Raw genomic sequence first — 15,913 nt, 5'->3', positions numbered from 1 at the left:
GCATCGTAATGTCTTATGTTTATCTTATCTATATGTCCATCCAGTATTGGGGGGCACAAACAAGTTGTTTGTGCCAATGCATAAAGCTGACTCATGGTGACTGACCTTTTCAGACCCCTATAAATAAAGCCAGCACTCGTACCATTCTTCAGAACGGTCTACGTAGTGCTATGATGTGTAACTACATTGTTGTCTGTGTCTGATTTGTTCTCCAACCATGGTTGTCTGTTTGTCTGCTTGCTTTGTCTTGAAACGTAAGCTACTGCTGATTCCAGATACATCGAAGGAAGTAGTACAGCTCTCAAAACTACGCTCACAATATTTACATCAAGAAAAGGATAATCCTTTGAATCATCTCTCCAACTGATGATTTCTGCAAGATGCAGTTCCTATTAAACAACTGGATATAAGTATTGTTGTAAACTATAGCGCTGGAATTGTGGTGTTCGTTTGTTTTATATGTGGATAAAAATTTGAGGGTGAAGGGTACCTCTTCTGAATACCAACTGCACCAGCTGCTTATTCTTTTTGCGCACGTGGTTCCTTTTCCTATATATTTTTCTCAGTCAAGAAGAACAGTTCTCTATTGTGAATACAGACACATCTTTAGATACGTCATTCTCAACGTACAGCATAGATGAAGAAAATTCATATGACAACATAGCAAGATTATCATTAGAGAGAGGCTCCTCATTGAGTATTCTAACAACAACAGATCAATGGAGTTACCCATTGGAAGAAATATATATTGGATTGGAGGAGAAGGAATCCAACAAAAATATTTTTTTAGGAATGACAACAGACTGGGGGGTACAACAACAACTGATCCCAAATGTCAAGCACAAATGCAAATTAGAAGAACTAGAAGAGGACACAGAGGGGGTACCAAACACACCAAAAAGGACTGCTCAAAACATGAACACAAGAAGAATCAGGAATCTTCAATTTAAGTAGCATTATATTAAATCAGGATCACATCACATTACTCCATAAAGGATTGAAATTTGCACCAGATAGAAAACTGAACAAGTTTGAAACATATTTAGATCTACACCGGTTCATTAGGAAGCTCACACTGAAGAAATACCATTCAAAGTTGGTGATGAAAGACATAGAGAAGATTGAAACAAAGAAAAAACAGAACACGAACATATCTAAAGCCGAGACAATAGCCTTGAAAGAATTCAGTGGAAATAAAGACTGTCATAAAGCCAGCAGACAAGGGAGGAGGGGTAGTACTACAGAACAGAGCAGATTATGAAGCAGAAGCCAACAGAATTCTAAGTGATGAACAAACCTATGAAATCTTAAGTGGCAACCCAACAAGCAAGTATCAAGATATTCTCAGAAAATTATTAAAGGAGGGCTGGGATCAAGGGATTCTGACAAAATGGAGTTTGAGCATCTAGACAACAAAGAACCTGTAATACCTGTGTTCTACTACCTTCCAAAAGTCCACAAAAATCATACACAACCCCCGGGCAGACCCATAATATTGGGGATTAATTCCCTAACATCAAATTTGTCATCATATTGAGATCACTATCTGCAACCCTATGTGAAACAGCAGCAATCCTACTTAAGAGATACAACGGACATACTACTGAACATAAAAAATATTGAATGGAATGAGGACAACTGGCTCTGTACAAGTGACGTGACTTCACTTTATTCAATAATTAAGCATGAACAAGGACTAGAAGCGGTGCATCACTTTTTGAAGGAAGACATAAATATGAAAAATGAGCAAGCAATATTCATAGAACAAGGAATAAAGCATATACTACATCATAACTATGTGTGATACAACAGATTCTATAAACAAACAACTGGCACAGCAATGGGGACCAAGTTTGCCCCAAAATATGCTAATCTCTTTATGAGCAAGTGGGAAAATGATACCATCTGGACCCAGCATGGCTTTGGGGCAAATTTGGTCCTCTGGAAACATTTCATCGATGATGTCTTCTTCATATGGAAGGGCAATGAAGAAACCCTACAATAATTCATTGAATACATCAACAATAACAATAAGAATTTAGTGTTTACTACCGATTTCAGTAAAACTGCAGTCAACTTTCTTGACATTACTATTTTCATAGGAGGAGAGATCAACACAAAAACATATATATAAAACCTGTCGACGTTAACAGTTATATTTCATCCAACAGTGGACACCATCCCAGTTGGTTAAGAAACATCCCTATGAATCAATTTCGAAGAATAAAAAGAAACTGCACTAAAGAATCGGACTTCGAGATGCAAGCAACATAAATGAAGACACAATTTATTGAAAAACATTATGACCGAACAAAAGTGGATAATGCAATGAAGGAAGCCTCAAAAATTGAGAGGGATATACTTCTACAAACAAACAAAAATAAATCTGTACAACTGAACCAAGGAAATCAAATTAGATTCATCACAGAATACAGTCGGGATGCTCCACAACTTCAGCCCATCCTGAAAAACATTGGCACATACTATTAGGGGATGAAGCATTGAATGATGTATTACCACAGAAACCATCAGTAACCTACAGGAAAGCACCAGATCTAAAAAAATAAATTAGTTACTAATCATATCAAGAAAAATGAATCTATACAAACCACATTATTTGGAACAAAACCACAAAACGGCTTTTACTACTGCAGAATCTGCATTAGCTGCAGAACATTGAACATCACTACTAAATGTATTAAAACATTCACATCAAATACAACCAAGAGGGAATACAGGATTGAAGAACACATTACTTCTGAAAGCAAAGGGATAATATACTTGGCTGAGTGCCCTTGCGGTCACCAACACGTGGGGAGGATAATAAGAAAACTAAAAGTAAGAAAGGCAGAACATGTCAACAACATCCGCAAAGGTCTCGAAAGCCATAGTCTTTCAAATCATTTTAAGCAACAACAAAACAACAATCCATGAGCACTAAAAGTAATAGGGATCAAACAAGTAAAAGCCAATTGGAGAAGTGGAAATTTTGAGCATCAGATCTGTAAGGAAGAACTAAAATGGATTTTTAATTTAAAAACATTTGAACCAGAAGGTTTAAATATAGACAATGAAGTCAAAACAGTGATCACATACTAGATATTGAGTTCAAGAAGTTATCATTTATTATGTAAAACGAAAAAATTATATAAGGGATGTCAGACTTCACATGACGGTATGTTAACCAACTCCAAGTAGTAGGTTTATTTTAATATTATTATTTCATTACTCTTCCGTAAACATATCATAGTATATTTTGAGTAAGGTATGTCATAATTCTAAAAATTCTGGATTGAACATATATCTGTATGTTTTATGTATGTTTATATGTATGTGACTGTAAGTTTGTGTAATTTTAACAGGATAGATGTAGATGTGCATACACATGGATGCACGCACATTTATGCAGACATGTGAAGGTACATAAAATACATATTCAGGGTTAGGTATATGTCAATATCGACTTCATCTATACTGAATTTTCATTTATTTATTTTTGAGTTCACAATGAATCCAAATTGTATTTATTGTCATTTATTATACAATTGGATTACGTCTTTACGGATGTAATTTGTTACACAAAACACCCACTTATTAGACGCACTGTATGGATAATACAACATTATGAACGATATGCCACGCGACCTGAGCATAGACACGTCCAATCTCCATTACAACCGGGATTCCATGTAAACATTTGACGTCACTGAAAGAAGGTATATAAAGGAATTCTTCCAAGAACACCCTGCAACTGCATCCCTGAAGAAGGCCCTGTGGCCGCTACGCATCAGAGCTGACATTGTTCATTTCCCCCTGAGACACAGATCCCCCGTTGAGAGGTGATTACAGACGGCCGTCAGACTATACTCCATCCAATACCGCGAGACCTGCACCCGGAAGTATTGCGGTCACGGAGTTGAACAGCGAGGCTGCCAAGGAACCAAGCCGTAGAGTTACACATCTGTACACTCCGGTATACGGAACCTAGGAAGAAGCCAGGACGATCTGCTAAGCACCCACCCCCCGATTCGACTCCCAAGGCTCCGGACAAAGAGAGGTGAGGAAAGTGGAGATACAGTGCTTTGGAAGACTACTGTGGGTAAGTAGGGTACCTGGGGTCACGGGACGCCGCACCTCGAGGCCCTGCTCACCATTGGGACATACTCAATCCCTCAAGTGACTACCATTGTCTATCAGTGACAACTATATCTATTAGAAGTGGCTGGATTTATAAACATCCAGGATTGCACAATTAACATCCAACACCTACCAGTACATTTGTCTAATGCATTTTTTACCAAACCCACATCAATAAGACGGTTTTTGGAACTCAGAGCATTTTCTTTTTCTTTTTTGTTTGTTTTTTCCCCTTTTTTTTATTTGGTTCTTGTCTTTACTGGTGTCTTGGTTTGTCTTGTCTCTGTCCGATCTGTTTAACGTAAATTGGCATACTTTGAATCATATATTTGCAACATTAAGGTTTCATTCAACAAGTAAATTATCTTGGGAATTAAATCAACTGTTTATTGTATTCATTGTGACATTAACAACTATAGAACACTACCACCTGTGATTGAGCGCGGGATCTTTCCCTATAATCCTGATGGATGGATGGTTGAGCACCATCTCTGTCTGCCACATGCACTGTTCCCAGGCTTAGCCCAAATACTTCATGGAAACACTCACCAGTCTAGAGATGCTATGGTAAGAAAAGTGAAAAAGCACAGGATAGCCCCAGGCTTCAGTCAGGCCATGCAGGCCTATGTTGCAGGGTGTGTAAACAGTGATGTGCACAAACCAGGAAAGGTGGTCAAGGTACCAGTAAAAAGGTACCCCACAGACATGTTATCCCTTCCAGAGATTGTACTGTAGATTGATTTCATCCAGTTACTAAAGTGTTCTGGGTATGCATATGTTCTGGCATGTACGAACCTGTTTTCAAATTGACCATGGCCTTGTAGGGCAGCAAATGCTAAGACAATTGTAAAGAATCTATTACAAGAAGTTGTATGCAGATTTGGGATACCAGAAGTAAATTTAAAATGACAGAGGTATCCATTTCATAGGGGAGATACTAAGATGTATACTGTCAGACCTAGGGGTTTTCAGTCAGACATAGTTCTATTCTAGTTAGAACAGAATGTTATTTTCCTCAGCAATTGCAGCATGAACTTGCAGATTTGACACAGTATGTCATTCACTTGCAACAAGAACTAACCAATATATACCACCAGGTGTCTGCCTCTATGCCATATCCAAATTTCTTAGGAAAAACCTGTAATCTGGAGCATGGATGGTCATAAGGAAACACTGAGAAAAAGATTAGACCCACTATTCGAAGGTCCTTAAAAAGTCATGTTGATAACAGTGACCTCAGTAAAATTTGCTGGCAAGGATACGTGGATTCACGCTTCCCATTTGCAGGAAAGTTACAAAGGAAGTATTATCCAGTAATCATTCATTATTATATACAGATATAACCTCATAGGCACAAAGTCTGACAAAGGCCTTTGGGGATGCATAATGTGTTTTGCTATGCTAATGGTGGTTATTGTGGCTTTTATTTGGTTACTGATAATTGATCCTATGAGATATGATGGATGTCAAAATTGTACACGTGAGATGAATACTGACAGTAAAGCTAAGAGGGAGCTTACTGAAGCTTGGGAAAATTATTTTATACAGTCACATTACAAGCAGCCCAAAGTCTAGGCCTAAAGATTGGTTGGATTTGCACACATTCACCAATAGCAGCAACATTCATGAATTGGGTAGGAGTCCCTCTTAATATGACTGAATTATTAACCTTTGAGTTTGGAAAAGACGAAGAGTTCAGTAAGGCATTTGCTCAGAAGTCTGTGCCTCTTATGATGATTGCTATGGCAGGATATCCAGACTTTTGTTTTGCAACACCTATAACTAAAAAGAGTTACATAATCATAGGGTGGGGTAATGGTAATATAGATGAAGAGGCTGTAAGTTTAAAAGAAACCCCCTTATGACTGGGACAAGTAAATTGTGCCCATACTAAGGTAAACTGTACTCAGACCCAAGGCTATAAAGTTTTTAGTTGTGATTATAATATTGATGGTAGTAGGAAAATTTCACCACTAACTGGGATGTGAATACATATAGCAGAGACAGCCCAGGAATGGTGGAATTGGCTATTTGTAACTCACAAAAGTGAACAATCCCCAGACCAAACAGGTATAACCCCAGACCCACAAGTAGGAATAAAATATGCATTGATAAACTTTCAAGCAGCAGTGCATAAAATTCCATACATGGCGCCAGGAAATATATATTATCTATGTGAACGAAAAGCATACAAGATATGGTGGGTATGGTAACTGTACTGTAGGCCAATTAATACCTACAACCTTTTATGCAGATTCTATCTTACCAAATGATATATAGAAGCTACAACCGAGGAGAAGGAGAGCAATCCCAAGGAACATATTAGATATATCATGGGTCAATAGGTGTTTCATAAAAAAAAAGTATTTTCACATGTTATAGATTTAGCCAAATTGTTAGATAACATTGCTCAATTGTATGATTGTAAAAGCCGCCTGTTGTAATTGTATTAAAGATACATAAGATATGAAGTGGATGAGGCCATTGAAGGCCACTTATCTCAAGTTAAACAGTTAAATAATCAATTTGCCAAAGGTCTTCATGAAGATGGATGGTTTTCTGGATGGTTTTCATGGCTGAATCCAGCAAACTGGTTTAAGGGTATAAGTGGCTGGTTTATGGGAATATTACAGTTAATTGGGAAAGAACTGTTATTGCTTTTAGCCATTTATGTGATAATAAAAGTTTTAATTTGGCTGATTAGGAAAATACTTACACTGAATGTTGTTCTTTTAAAGATAAAAAGAAGACTCATAAAGAGCCGGCAATAATTGGATTGGCTTTGGATATTACTACCCCATTGTACCAGACAAAGACTTACTACTGTGAAAAGTGCCACACAAGACAATTAGAGGGAATTTCTTTCATGTCTTTTATTGCAATTAATCAGTATTGGACTTTTAACACAAACTTTGAAACATATTTTGCTTCATTATGATTCATGCTTTTTATACTCTATCATTTATATATGATGTTTTTTATATATACAGGGATAAGGAAGGTTTCCCCAGGTAGAGGGAATGCGAGGTAATGAAAATGCTTTGCATGTCCGCTAGTTTATTAAACTTGTGTTTATTATTTTTAAGTGAGGTTGAGCATTGATTCCCGTATGAAGATGTGAATGAATTTACAGAATTCCATGTATTGTGACTCTTATAGTGCAGACATGTGAAGTAGTGTCTTCTTAGGAACCAATGATAAGGAAAAGGTAGGAACAATGGTATAGATTTGAACAAAGAGAAGGAAATTGATAAAGTGAGGAATCATGTTTTAAAACATGATTCCATTTTGTGTTCAAATGCTAAGAAGAAATAATATTCTGTGTGAGACATTGTGCCTGAGAAGGGCCTCATTCCTTATCTATCTATTCGCTATTCTAGCTCTTAGGAATGTATTCATATAGAAATAACTTATGTTAGCCAATTTAGACTAAAGTAGAGTGTATTCATCCTTTGTATTTAAGTCTGAGTTATATGACAGGAAAGATAAGAGGTTATATGGTCCTATTGAGAACAGTGGTGTATGTTGTTAAGAGACTGCCTTATACCAAAGATGTACTGTCTCTAAGATTACACATAGCAAATAAATCCCTTGAGATATGTCATATAGATTTATAGATATAGATAGTAGTACTAATATTCATTTGTTGATAAGTTAGGCAAAACTGCCATCTACTGACGATGTATGTAATGCTTGGAATATGCTAAATATATTCATATATATTTTAATTAGGTAGATAAGAAAATTTGTTGCACATGTGCAGACTACATTTCTTTGTCTCTATGTTAATTTAAGTGCTATCAAATAATCTGTCTGTCCAAAATAAAGGCAGAGTGGTTTTGGAAACACATAGGTCTTGTTGTTTCCCATCATTCTCTGGCTGTAAAATGCATTGTGTTAACTGGTGGCTGACCGCTGTATGTGAGCTGCGGAGGATAAAGGGTCTATTAAGATCAGCATTATCAATGCAATGTGACACCCTTCACAAATACAGATACATGTGAAGTACAATGAACCCATACACAACTGGAAGTGATGGGTTAAAGGGAGAGCAGCAGAGATAGATATAACTGACAGTAAGAAACTTAAAGCAGTATATCACAAAAGCAGAGCTAGCACAAGTCACATACAATGCATATAAATACAAATATAAATGTAAATATACTTGCAATGGCCACTAAATCAACTACTCAACCAACACTAGGCTGGTAGGATTTGAGTGCTGTATAACCTGACTCAGAGGAGAGATATACAGGGAGACAGGAAACGATCTCCTACAGCTTCAGAAAAGCCGTGATTAAAAGGCACCTGAGCACCTCATTAGGGAGGAGGTTAGGAGGAGCAGCTCAGATGTGGGAAGACTCACCTGAGAAATCACATTCTGAGCTGGGGAAAGGGCTGTCAGGGGAGAGCTTACCTCCACACTGCTGTATTAACCCCTGGGTCTACTGGCTTAACAAATGCCCCAGACACCAGATTTTACTGCCCTGGTGGTGTAGTGGGGGTGCAAGCAAACCGGACGCCCAACAACAGTGTCCTCCATTGTGGTCTCCACAGCCAAAGGTAAGGACTGCATTCAAATGTAACCCCCTTTTTACCTGACATCGCCATTATCCGGCTGCAGCCATGGTTCCCCCAGCGGAGCGGCTAGCCAAACCCTGCTGGTGCCCAACGTAATCACTGGACCACTCACCGGTGTTGCAATGCCAACAGTTAGTAGGAACGGTTGCGCAGGCATCCATTAGGATGCTCAGCGCGACTTGCTTAGAAACAAAATAAAAACTTTAAAACATAAAATAAAAGTTTGGGGCTGTCTAACACAGCTCCACTGTTCTAAAGATGCGACTCTTCTGCCAGCACAAATTAAAAAACTGGCTGCCTGGGGCTGGGGTATATGTGGAGGAGGGCCCAGTGAATCCTGGGAGCTAAAGTTTTAACTATTTGGTGCACGGCTGACTCCTACCAACCACACACCATGGCAATCCCTGTGGAACCCCTATGGACGCTGAAACAGAAAATTGCATTCGCATTGTGATCGCAGCTTAACATAAAGACGCCACTTCTCCTTACTCACATCTGTATACTTTGGCAACATAGCAAAATAATCAGTAACATCGGACCCATATGCACAGTTAAGGCAGGTCAGACCTCACTCAGGAATTGCTAACTTTAGCACATGCCATGAGTCCTCATGCTGCTGTGACTAATTTATGTATGCCCACACAACGGCACTGAAATGCGCTGGAACGCCTGCGTTCGTTTGACCACCCCACCATCACCATCGACAAACGGCACTTCCTGTCAATCACTCTGCGATTGGTTTGATGGGATGGCATTATAGGGTCACAGCTTTTATCTATTAAAGGGTCATCCCATGGTAACTCACGTTACAAAGTCACATAACAAAAATTAGCAATTCCTGTATACAGTTTTTTTAAAGCATGACCTGCATTATTATTTTCTCAGTAAATAAAATTAATTTCACATTTAAATTACTTTTGCTGTTCATAGCCATCCATACAGAATACAGAAAACACAAGCAACAACTGACAAATAAGAATAGTAGCAACAGAAACCAAGAGCTAACATATAATAGGGAGAAGGTGGGTGAACTATGTAAATAGATGGGTCCTTTCAGATGGCACGGTCACTGTGTTACAGCCGAGAATATCCACTGACAAGGACGGCTGCTGTGCCATGTCGTCACCGCAAGTCAGTGAAGTACATGTTGTTATGTTTGCTTTCACACACAACGGGTTTTCTGAGCTTGTACCTGCCCACGACTCCATCTTTTCCAAGTGCTGTGGCACCTGAGTGTCAACATGAGTGACAACTTTGACATAGAGAGGTTGATATAGTCAAAGCTTGACCAGTTCTATGGTACAAAACACAAGATATTTACAAAAATAGACATGCCACTCGAAAGGTGTGGCAAGATGTTTGCTTTGAATTGGAAGAATATTTCAATTTGTTGGGAGACAAGGATAAATATATATATATGGTTAGTACTTTTATTTGTAGCAGTGGCAAATGCAGGATTTCCAGAGGGGGGTTTCCAAATGCTTAATTTTAGAGTGAGTGTGGCCTGTCAATGAAAAGGGCAGAATTAGTACTTAGCCAGTTTTAATAAGCGTCATACAAACTGTATTGTGTGTATTAATCCCAGCATATACAGGACCAGAGATCACAGTAAGCCATTAGATGCGGCAGTAGGCCATCCTGCCTGAACTCAACGTATTTATTTTAGATGTGGGCACCATTCCAGAAAATTGGAGCAAGTACGGGAGCCTGGTGGAGCAGCAGAAGAACCTAGCACTGCCCTGGACATATATGTACATATTAGGCTATATAGTAGTTCATCCCTAACAGTGCATGTTTTCCAGATCTTCTAGTTGGTGCACAGGTTATTTATTACTGGCTGCTACATGTTAAAAGATCCATATGTGGTGCTAATTATTTCATTTGTGATACTGAGAAGAACGTGCAGCACTAGTAACAATCTATTATATTACTATTTCTATTGTGGTCATGGTGTGGGCTGGTGAGGGGGGTTTCCAGGCAGACGGAAACCCTTCCTGCATTTGCCTATGTGTAATACTGTTTTCAATTATTGTGTATAAACTATTATCATCTTTGAATAGAGCTGCTGCTCCGCATGCCTACTACATTAAGAAAACAAACCACAACATTAAAAATGGCTCATAGTCCTTGCGTATGAAAGGCACTGATTGCCGGCAAAAAAACGGCTGCTAAAATTGGTGTGTAAATTAGCCCTTAGAATGGCGGGACAGTCCCATAAAAGCTGCATTTTTAGCTGTATGTTTGTTATAGAGGTACATGACTGATTAACTTAATTTTGTAATTTTAAAACATATACTGTATAACACATTCCACTCTCATCCTAACCCACTGCTCCATGCTTCTTTCTCACTAGCTACCCCATCTGTGTCACCCCTGTATGTCAGCACCTCCCCTTTAGAATGTAAGTTCCCATGAGCAAGGCCCTCTTCCCTCACGTGCTTCTCCATCCCTTATTTATACTATAATTTACTCCTAACTACCTAACACTTGGTTCCTGATGCCCTGCTGCTTATTTCAGTATTATGCAGCAATGTTTATAAACCATGTCCTTATCCTGCATTGTTTTGTACAGTTAATAACTGTTTTTCTTGTTGTTCTCCAAGTGCTGGCATGCCGGGGCAGGCTTGCTGGGACCTGTAGTTCCACTGTAGCAAACAATATTTGGAACTATTTTTCACACATTAACCCTGCAACCACTGCCCTGGGCTGCTGGGAATAGCCCTGGGCTTCATCCCAGGCCTGGGGGACTTCCCAGGAGGAGGGACTTATCTATTTGGTGTGTGCTCCCCTGCTATGGCTTTACCCCTGGCTGGTTGAGCCTGGTTACTTAAAAAACAATGGGACCTCATGCTGGTTTTTCCCTCGTTATTCCAGTACCAGAATAGGCTCAGAGATCCAGGGCTGGTTATGCTTTTTTATTTTTTAGAGGGGGGAGCGGTGGCACGCAGCTTATTTTTCTATTCTTTCAAAACTTTCATTACTGTAACACACAGAAGTCTTCACATATCTGACCGATTTGTGCAGTGAACACAGAAAAAAAGGAATATTCCCTCCAGTACACTGCAGCAATATCAACAAAAATAGTGAAATCCTACATGATAATAGAAATTCAGAGGTATTAGTAACATACGTTTGCAAATATATGATTAAGCACCGGGCCAACATCAAGGCTCCTCTATAACGGTGTCCCTAACATTAAGGGGTTCACGTCCGAGGTGCAATGCACCCCAAAATAATCCAGCCAAAGACCATCCCCAGGGCATCACATGAAAAGGGAAAAAAGGTGAAGTGTAAAGAATATATGTGTAAAGACAATCAATAAGTGTTCATATAATGAGAAAGAATTAAAATTACATAAATAATGAACAAAAAAATAAAAAGGTGATGAAAAAGTATCTATGTTTAGAGGAGCCTTGACGTTGGCCCGGCGCTTAATCATATATTTGCAAATGTATGCTACTAATACCTCTGAATTTCTATTATCATGTAGGATTCAAGTATTTTTGTTGATATTGCTGCAGTGTGCTGGAGGGAATATTTCTTTATTTCTGTGTTCAGTGTAAACCACGCGCTTTACAAACACCTGTGCTATAGCATTAAGCTGATGTGAGCGACCACCATACTTTTATTTGCAGTTCTGAGAGGCATGAAGGGAGCCAGCATTGGGAGCATGTGCTGGTCCTTATAGTGCCATTTGGAGGTTTCTGGGGTACCTCCTACATGAGTCAGCTCTTGGCTTATACATGTGCTGTTATTATGCAGTATATTAATTTGTAAATATATGACCCAGAGTGGGTGCTACTATTAGGTGGAAATAATTATTTTGGGGTGACCATTTGGGCATGGGGCCCCCGGAGTTACTCTAGCTGGGCCTTTTTCTTTGCATCACCACTTAATTCACATAGATACTTTTTCATCACCTTTCTATTTGTTTGTTAATTATTTATGTAATTTTAATTCTTTCTCATTATATTAACACTTATTGATTATCTTTACACATCTATACTTTACACTTCACTATCACCTTCTTTCCCTTCTTACGTGTGATACCCTGGGGATGGTCCTTGGCTGGATTATTTTGGGGTGCCTTGCGCCTCAGACATGAACCCCTTGATGTTAGGGATGCCGGTATAGAGGATCCTTGATGCTGAACTGGCACTTAATTATATATTTGCAAATGTATGCAACTAGTACCTCTGAATTTCTATTATGTAGGGTTCAAGTATTTTTTGCTTTTTGCTGATATTGTTGCAGTGTGCAGTGTGCTTTTCTTCTGTGGTTCAGATTTGAGTAATATCTGCTTTTCTGTTGAGGCAAGGGAACCGGAATAATTACCCTTGAATTCAGCAGAGTCTGACTGGCTTCCTGGAGGGCCAGGGCCTTGACAGATTTTAATGGGAGATTTGTGCAAGAAAACTTCAGAGGAGTATGTCGTCAGAAGGTGATTGCATATCCCTAAGAGACCACTTCTCTGACCTAGGCATCTGTTGTTGTTTGATGCCAGGTGTCGCAAAACTGAAGAAGTCAGCCTCCCACCCTTAGGAACTTCCAACTTATCACATTCAATTGCAGAAAATGGATATAAAAAGGATAACTTCTTTGTAGCATGGAACCATCTATTCGGAATACTCCATGCCTTAGCCATGAGTCCCAAAAGCTGATCAGACTGAGAAAACTCATCTTTAACCACCTGCTGTCATCTAAAGAGTGTAGCTTTAGACCTAGAAGGTGCCTTATCATCCTCTAAATTTAATATGGATCTAACTGCCCTCAACAGAGAGGGAACATCCACATGATGATCCTCCTCAGATACAGACTCCATGGAGGAACCATGTACAACATCCGATTCATCTGATGATGCGTCTGAGTCTAAAGGCTGGGTGGAATGACGTAATGACCTCCTCCTACAATGATCCTTAGTGAATATCAGTTTATCCGCCTGACTAGGTTGTAGACAGGCAGACTGTTGAACCATACATACCCTGCAAAGAATGGGCATAAGCATTGCAGCAGGATGGATGCATAGGAGGTACACTCATTGCAGGTTGCAACTGCTGTGGAAATCCCACAGTAGGAGGCAGTATAGGCACTGCAAAGCGGTCTGCTAAATGTGACATAATCTGTGACAACAAGGACACCCACGATGGCTCTAGTGCAGGCACTGATACAGTGAATTGGTGTGATGGAACTTTACAACATAGAGCACACAAACTATCCTGCATGAAATCCTGAGTGACAGGCCTGCCTGACAGGAATTTCATCACACCAGCACTGGGGCCTCAGCCTCATGTTTCCCTTTGGCCTTAGACATATAAGGTGAAAAAGTACAAAGTACTGTACATGCGACTTTTTTGAATTTCACCCCAGCACCTGTTCAGAGGGATGAGGAGAAATGACAGTTTGAAACAGGCCATATACAGCAGCGCTAGCACAAAGTCACAAACAACACAGATACAACTATTACTTGTAACTGGGCTCTGAATCAACTACTCAAAAAAGTGTTGATTGGTAAGATATAAAGTGTTATATACCCTGCCCCTGGGGGAGAGGTATACAGGGAGATCCCAACATCTCCTGAGACCAAACCACTTTCACAAAGCACTGAAAAGTGGTCAGTGTCTCATATACAGAGGTGGGTGGAGCAACCCAGACGCGTGAAACCTCCATAGCTCGGTGTCAGGGGAGGGGCTGCTGGGGTGAGAGCTTACCTCTCCTATGTTACACAACCAATTGGGAACACTGGCCTACCAGCAACAGAATGCATCTGAAGCTCGTCCCCGGTGCCAGGTGATATGGCCTCAGTAGTCTAGTTTGGGACCGGACTGAACCATGCCCTCACTGCAGTAGCTTCCAATGCATCTCCCACGCTGGAAGCAAGACTGCCTCTCTTTTACCTGACCTCCCTGTGATCTCTGGTTGCAGTCCAGGCCGCAGCATCGCGGCTAGCAAGCTTCACGGCGACCCTGCCGAAATCACCAGACCACACAAGTTATTGGTATTGCTGTGCCGCTGGGGGTAGATGAAGTTGCAGCACTGGTGTCTCAGCAAGACGCCCTTCTGCTTACTAATAAAGAACCTGTCTCCTGCCGCACCAAATGAAAAAACTGAGGACCTGTGGCCAGAAGCGGGGTATATATGAGGGAGGACCCAGTGCATCCTGGGACCAGAAAATGTTGACTGTTTGGTGCCTGGTTTCCTCCAAAAAACACATAACCCCAAGGTAGTTCCTGTGAACCCTCTGGATCCTGAAGAAGAAATTTTTGTGGTCATGTCTTTTTATTTATTATTCTTTCAACATTTTTAAACCATGTATTAATATATGATATACTTTTATTGTATTGTTTTTTTATGTGAGTGCATATATGTTTAATAAATTGGTATGGTTATAGTCATTCCTATAGTCATAACACATTTAAAATATATTTATACATCTTCCCCACTGGCACAGTTCTTTCTAATTCTTAGCCTTTCTTTTTCTGTTTTTTGGACTTCAGGCAATGAGTCCCTAAAATATGCGGCAGGTGGAGATTTCTAATTCTAATTTTATTTTTATCTTTAATTTTACATTTATATTTATTTCTATTATATTTTATTTAATCTTAATTCAATTAGAACCATAGAGGTACACATTCCACCTAAAAGAAACTAGCGCCAGGATCTATGGTATTTTACACCCTATGTGTATATTCTCTGTTATGTGCAAAGATAATAGGAAGCACAAGGATTCTCAAGTCAGGAAACATAATGTACATTGTTGTTGCAAATTATATATTTTAGGAATACAATACCTTTGCCTGAACATTAGAGCAGGGTCAATGTTAACGGAAGCCATGTGGATCACGTGGCGGATTTCTTTCGCAATCATGCGTAACTTCTCAAAATTTATCAGCCCATCTACTTTGGTATCATTTCCTGCAAGAACAGAATAGAATAAATAAATAAACACATTATATATATATATATATATATATATATATATATGTATATACAAATATATATATAATATATATATATATATATATATATACATATATTTTGTGACACAGTAAGGATAGGGGTCCCTCTCCTGGGGTGGATGGACTCCCTCTTTACACACACAGCAGCCATAGAAACAGGATACAAGTTAGGGGTTCTCGTACAAACTGGTAGGTGCCAGTCTTTATTGTGCCAAATGAATATAAACATAAACAAAACA

At 39.4% G+C, this 15,913-nt stretch overlaps 1 protein-coding gene across 1 annotated transcript in view; it reads right to left on the bottom strand.

Moving 5' to 3' along the window:
• The window catches only part of LOC148442118 (rap guanine nucleotide exchange factor 6-like), a 672,269-nt gene that overhangs the window by 143,750 nt on the left and 512,606 nt on the right, over positions 1 to 15,913 (bottom strand). The window contains 1 exon segment of the mRNA XM_088464211.1: positions 15,507 to 15,630. Within this exon segment, the coding sequence (XP_088320337.1) occupies positions 15,507 to 15,630 (124 nt within the window).

This window comes from Taudactylus pleione, unplaced genomic scaffold (genome assembly GCF_031769625.1).
Source record: "Taudactylus pleione unplaced genomic scaffold, aTauple2 ptg001609l, whole genome shotgun sequence".
Lineage (NCBI taxonomy): Eukaryota > Metazoa > Chordata > Amphibia > Anura > Myobatrachidae > Taudactylus > Taudactylus pleione.
The sequence above is the reverse complement of the archived record's forward strand: the minus strand, read 5'-3'. Positions and strand labels throughout refer to the sequence as shown.